This window comes from Furipterus horrens, unplaced genomic scaffold, assembly GCF_987537825.1.
Source record: "Furipterus horrens unplaced genomic scaffold, mFurHor1.1.pri manual_scaffold_2, whole genome shotgun sequence".
Lineage (NCBI taxonomy): Eukaryota > Metazoa > Chordata > Mammalia > Chiroptera > Furipteridae > Furipterus > Furipterus horrens.
The window spans coordinates 40,044,519-40,051,103 of NW_028327172.1; the positions used below are offsets into that span (position 1 = coordinate 40,044,519).

The following is a 6,585-nucleotide window of genomic DNA, read 5'->3' on the forward strand; positions in this document are numbered from 1 at the left end:
CTTTGGGCAGAAGCAACTTGTGGGCCAGCTGGGGAATTGTTGATGTCCACACATGCACAGAGCCAGGCAGGATATGGAGAAAGGACATCACTGACTCATGAGTGCCAGATTTTAAACAGGCATTTGGGGACACTGACTGCCAGAATGAAAAGATGTTTTACAAAATAAATATAAGTTCACACACATTTCCTTCCATGGCTCAGGACAGAAAAACCTAACCCCTAAGGTTTCCATTCTGTTACAAGTAGATATTTATATAATGGCATTATTTTTAAAAGATTACAAAGATCATTCTGCTTAGGATAGGAAAGAATAAAGACATCTAATTTTTAGTTTATTTCTCAGCTCAGTCAGAATCAAGACCAGACTTCTTTGACAGGGTTACATTGCCTCTGCTCAGATTTACACTTTTCACTGAATCAATATTTTGAAATATTTACTTACAAAATAATAACTCTCTTTGAAATTAAGCATTTTGAAGAAATTAGTTTTTCCATACACATTCATATTTAATTACTACTATAAAGAAGATATTCATAATGTCTCCAGTTTTAATTTAAACATATAATTTGGAGTAACAAGATACAGGTTCTAGTACAGATTTTCTAATTCATTATATAGCTCTGGGTAAGCCATTCTGGATCTCTGCCTTTGCCCACATTCAACAGGGATTATAATGCTTTTTTTTAACCTAACTTAGAGGCAAGCAGGTGTAAGGTTTATGTGATAACATTTTGCTAAAGTTGCTAAACAAGCAAAGTAAAATATGTAACATTTTATCATGTTAACTATCTTCTAGTATTTGATCTGATTTTTATAACTTAACAAAAATAAAGATTTCGTGCTTTCAGAACTACAAATAAATAAATAAAATAAAATAAAAGTGAGTGTAGCTTACTTAGTAGGTGAGAACATGGGTGTTGGTCAGCCAGTCTCGGTATAAGCTCTTCTGTGACTTTGTGTATGTTACCATCTCTAAGCCTCATTTTCTTAATTGTGTAAATAATGGTAATCATTAAATTTAATGTAACAGCTCAATGGTACGATCTATAATAGATTTGGTGTAGTGCCCAGTACATAGTAAATGCTCAATAAATATTAACCCATTATGATTGTGGCTTTTATTAAATAGAATTCTGAGCAGGGAGAGGGGAAGTTACAACTTCTGGCCTTGTCTCTGCCATAACTGACTGTGTGATTTTGGGCAAATCCAATGATTTTTTTGGTTTGATTTTCTTCTTGTTAAATAAAGGGGTGCCAATGTTAGCCCTGGGGCCCTAGTCAGCTCTGAGACTTGGTTGACAAACATTAACTAGGAATACAGAATGAACTAGACCTTGTCCTGGAGAACCTCATAAGCTAGTGAGGGAAGAGTCATCTGTTCATTTGTGAACTTATTCATTTAACAAATATTTAATGAGCATCTACTGTGCCACGCATTGAACTAAGTGCTAGAGACAACATGGTTAGTGACAGAAACACAAAAAGTTTATATTGTCATAGATGCTATAATGAGGCATGTACAAAGCTCTGTGTGAACATAGAAAAAGGAGTAACAGTTAAGTTTGCATGGGTTTTGGGAAAGTTTCAAGAGATTTGGGTCTTGAAAGAATATGTAAAAAAAAATTTTTTTTAAATAAATGGAAGGAAGAACATCCAGGAAGAAGGAATGATACAGTCCAAAGGATGGAGAACTGGCATGTGTGGGGTCTGATGATATGTCCAGTTGGCAGGGTGCAGCCCTGAGAGATGAGAATAAAAGGGAATGAGGTTAGGCTATGGGGAGCTTTGAGTTGGCTGGAACTTTGAGATCCGGAAGGGTAGATCTAATGTTATAGGGGTCCATTGAAGGTGTTGAGACAGACAGGTACTAAAAGTAAGTCTTTTGGAAAGATGATACTGAATGGGTTTCTTAAAAACACTTCACATAGTTTCTGTCTAACATGTTCCAAAAGGTAGGATCATCCTCTTTGTACCTGAAACCATGTCAAACACCCATGACAAGAGCTCTTAGTATCAGAGTTCTGTTTCTTTTTTGTTGTTCAAATAAAGAACCAGATGAAATCATACATAACCCCAGTTAGACTCACAAGAGTTTGTCTTCAACATGTCATAGCAGAAAATAGTTGAAAACTGCTGCTTTGGCCATATAGAAGCCTTTTAGGTCTTTACTCAGAGCCTACTTAATCTTTATTGTTTAACCATATATTTTATACAAGTTTTCTATCTGGTTTCCAAGCCTAGCAGAACAGAAATCACAGTTAGAATGGGCAGGTGAGGTTCCTAACTATAGACCGCCCCACTGACCTCTGGAGAATGGAGAGCTCTGCGGCCATGACTAATATGGCCTGAGCGCCACTGAGCACCAAGCACGTGCTAAGTGCCTTTGACACAGCACATTCCTCACAATCGCCCATGAAGTGGATGTGATTCTGTCCTGGTTTTGGTCTCTCAGGATGAGAGATTTAAGTAACCGCACCAAGCTCACAGCAGGACAAAATTGCTGAGGTCTTTGGGATTCCAGGGCCTGAGTTTTTACCTATAACACTAGCCTGCTTTTCTCAGGACAGTTAGAACAAGTGAAGAGACAGCAGTAGTTCTTAAAATCAGAGGAAATAGTTTTTTAAAAGACAGTGTCTGGGAGCATTTGGCATATCGGCGAACAGCTCTCCGGTCCTCTCTGACACCAGGACACAGCCCAGCACTGGTGTTCCTTGTGGGGAATGCCCATCATCAAAAGGAGCTAGTCCTCTCTGGTAGAGACTCTGCAGCAGAGGAATTCAAGATAAATAATATGTGCCCTGTCGATGTAAGAAACATCCAAACTGGTAGAGAATTTTGATGAGTTGATTTGAGCCAAACTGACGACAATTGCCAGGAAGCAAAATCTCAAAGGATTGAGAAAATGCTCCAGAGAATGGCACTTTTGCAGCTTACTTTATACATTACAGTCAAAGGTTGAGATGTGAGGAGGGCTACAGGAAATCCATTGGTGGTGGATTAGGGGACCGGAGAAAGCAAAGCAAGGAAATCTCTGAGATTGGATAAAGTTAAGTAAAATGGAGAGACGCCTGCTTCTTTTACATTGATGGGTGTAGGACAGTTAACAAATAATACTTAAGGCACATAAAGATGATATTTGGGGAACAAGGTAACAATGAGGGGTGGTAGTCTGAGGGGTTCTGGGCAAAGGAGAATACTCACTCTGACATTCCAAGGTATATCATCTTAGCTTCAAAGAGACAATAGACAGACTTGCTTAAGATAAAGACTGACCTTTGTAGCTATAGGCCTAGGATGTGACTACCCACCATGCCATGCTTTTAGTTAGGAATTTTTATGGTCAGACCATCCCATGTGGTTACTTTAGGTCTCTGAGTTTGTAAGGCTGCATGCAGGCCTCCCCTGAACTTGTCAGGTTTAATATGTGGCCCATTTTTCATCCCCAGCCCTTAATTATATTTTATATTGACTAAAATAAAAGAACAAGAAGAAAGATACTACAGGAATAGAATACCAGTGACACTACACATGTGTTGAAATAGTTGTTAGTAATTCTACTATTGATTTCCATGTACCATCACTTGGCTAGGAGAAACTTCTTTAAGAAATCCTCCCACACAGTTTCAGTGATGTTATTATGATTTGTTTGGTTTTGCTGCACATGATATGCATATAAAGAGGCCACTTTTTTTGGCCTGGAATTTGAAAAAGATTGTGTTTTTCATATGCTTGATTTAAATTGTGACTGTAGGAAAGAGACTATAGGGACTTTGAAGGGGGAGTTGACATTTGGAGAAGGCTTGAATTGTGTGCTCTGCATTTAATGTAGATGTCAGGGCACAGAATTATTAATGAGAAAATGAGCATAGCTTTCTTGCCAATGAACATAGCTTCCTTCCCTCTCCAACCAGCCAAATTCTCCCCATCCCCAACCCCGAGAGAGAGAGAGAGAGAGAGAGAGAGAGAGAGAGAGAGAGAGAGAGAGAGAGAGAGAGAGAGAGAAGAGTCTTGCTAGATAGGTAGGAAGCTTGATTGTTTTGCATAATAAAAGGATGGGGTGGGGAGGGTGTGTGTGGGGGGGGGATAGAAAAGATCCATGAGCCTGGGTTAGCTCACCAGGGAGTGAGTATAGACATCGAAGAGATGACAACCAAGCCCTGAGCCCTGGGACCACCCTGCAGTAAGAGGTCAGGAAGAGAAGGAGGAAAAGCAACAGAGCCTCCGACAGAGAAACCAGCAAGGGGAGGAGGAAAACCAAAGGGCATGGTGTCTTGGAAACTGAGTGAAGAAGTGGTTCAGAAGAAGGGGTGATTGGCCAAGTCTCATGCTACTGATGCATCAGAGAAGCTAAGAACTGAGAATAGACCTTTGGGATTTAGCAACATAAAGGTCATTGGTGATTCCAACAAGTGTTTTGGGTGAAGTGGTTGAGGGCAAAGCAGACTGGACTGGGTTTGGGAGAGAAAGAAAGGAGAGGGGTCAGAGGCAGTGAGCGCTGGCAATTCCTTTGAGGAGTTCTGCTATAAAGGGAAGCAGAGTTGTAAGATGGATGCTGGAAGGAGAAATGAGATCAAGAAAAAGACTTTTTTAAAAAAATTGGAGACATAACGGCATATTTGCATGTTGACGGAAAAGACTAGTAGAAAGAGAAACTTCTACCATTCAGAGAAGAAAGGGCAGAATTACTAGAACAATGTCCTTGATTTGGTGAGAGAAGATGGAGCCAGAGAGCAAAGTGGATGCACAGGGGGTTCCCCGAGGGAGACGGAACAGGAGGGATGGGTGCAGATGCTGGTAGGTGAGAGGACGTGGTAGGGAGTCTGTGGCATTCTCACCTCTGGCCTTCTCAGTGTCAGAGTGGTCATTGTTCTGGTAGCAGCTACAGAAGGGGCATTTCTCAGAACCTTATAAAAAGGAAAGAAAGAATGAGTTGGGAAATAACTAAACCATACAATGTAATACATGTCCTTCATTCCAACAGAGGATTACCAGGAACTCATTGAAGACATAGTTCGAGATGGCAGGCTCTATGCATCTGAGAACCATCAGGAAATACTTAAGGTAAGTATGCACTTACAGTGGACCCACAGAGCTCCCCTAGCACCATAGGAGGAAGGTTTTCCTCTTGCTCCATGTTGCCACCTTTCGGAGGCTCTGACCAATTGGTTGGAGCGTTGTTCTGTATCTGAAAGGTCACGGGTTCTATTCCCAGTCAGGGCACATACCTAGCAGTTTGATCCCCAGTCCAGGTGCATATGGTAGGTGACTGTTTTATGTTTCTCTCTCTTTCTCTTTCTCCCCCTCTCTCCCCTTTCCTTCCCCTCTTGTTAAATCAATAAGTGTGTCTTCAGGTGAGGATTAAAAAAATATTCAGGAGGCTGTCTTTAGTGTTGTCTAGTGAAGTTGTATTTTTAAATTTGGAAATGTGTGGTGGTGGAGCAGTGGGCAGCTTGTTTATCATAAATTCAAGCCAGCAGCAAATTGTGTTTTCATGTTTATTCTCCAAATAGTTGAAGATCCTTGGTTCTTTTATTCTTCAAGGGTGAAATTCCCAAAATCTTAGACACTTATAAGTAATTATCAATAAACACTTGCCATATCACTAACCCAATAAATATTCCCCAAAATTCCAATGTTGTATTTCATCTAGTTTAGAAAAAGAAAACACTTTTTTAGATATTAAAATTTCCTTTATAAAAGTAATATATGCTTTTTGTAAATAATTACAAAAAATAAAAACTGAAAGAAAGATAAAAGTCAGAGGAAATCATTTTTACAAAGTGATTTTCAGCTAATCAGCTTAACACTGGGTCACTGTAGTTTCATTGCCAAAATGGCAAAATGTTTAAATATTTTGACCCAGTAATAAAATGTCTGTTCTTTTTAGGATAAGAAGCTGATCAAGGCGCTGTTTGATGTCCTGGCCCACCCCCAGAATTATTTCAAGTACACAGCCCAGGAGTCCCGGGAGATGTTTCCAAGATCCTTCATCCGATTGCTACGTTCCAAAGTGTCCAGGTTTTTGAGGCCTTACAAATGAGCCTGCCCACATGCCACTCGGAACTGTGTTCTGCCCATGGGCTGGTGGGATGCAGCCGTCTGCTTCTGTAGCCAGCCTTGCTGGATAGCGCAGTGACTTGGTAGAGTTCAATTTTTATAGAAAATACAGATATTTTGGTAACTTGAACTTGGTTTTTCTTTCCCAGCACTGGGATGTGAACTGAGCATGCTTTGAGTCTCACCTGCTTCTCATTGCTGTGGGCAGATGTCTTGGATGCAGCAATGGCCGGCTGAGCTGGACCTCAGTCAGCTCAGGTGAGACTCACCTGCCCTTCCTGGTTCTCATTCCTCAAGTGGGCTTTGATGGGAAAGAGGCCACAGAAGGGGGCTGTCTTGCCTGAAACTTCAGCTTCTTCCAGCCCAGCCCTCCCTTAGGAAGCCCACTGTGCCCAGGTGCAGGCTCTGACCAGGCAGAGGAGGAAAGGAGGGAGGGAGGGAGGGGGAGCCCTTTCTGCACCGTCCACACACCTGCTACTTGGGAGGACTCTGTTTCTCCACAGCCTCCTCCTTCAGCCTGTGTGA

At 41.2% G+C, this 6,585-nt stretch overlaps 1 protein-coding gene across 5 annotated transcripts in view; it reads left to right on the forward strand.

Annotated features, from left to right (window-relative positions):
* The window catches only part of SCUBE2 (signal peptide, CUB domain and EGF like domain containing 2), a 68,235-nt gene extending 62,045 nt beyond the window's left edge, over positions 1 to 6,190 (forward strand). For all 5 annotated transcript variants that reach the window (XM_090264151.1, XM_090264157.1, XM_090264160.1 and 2 more), the window contains 2 exons: positions 4,985 to 5,064; positions 5,891 to 6,190. In XM_090264151.1, coding sequence (XP_090120277.1) covers positions 4,985 to 5,064; positions 5,891 to 6,043 — 233 coding nt within the window. In that variant the 3' untranslated portion in view covers positions 6,044 to 6,190. The remainder of the gene's footprint in view (positions 1 to 4,984; positions 5,065 to 5,890) is intronic.
* Positions 6,191 to 6,585: the final 395 nt, after the last annotated feature.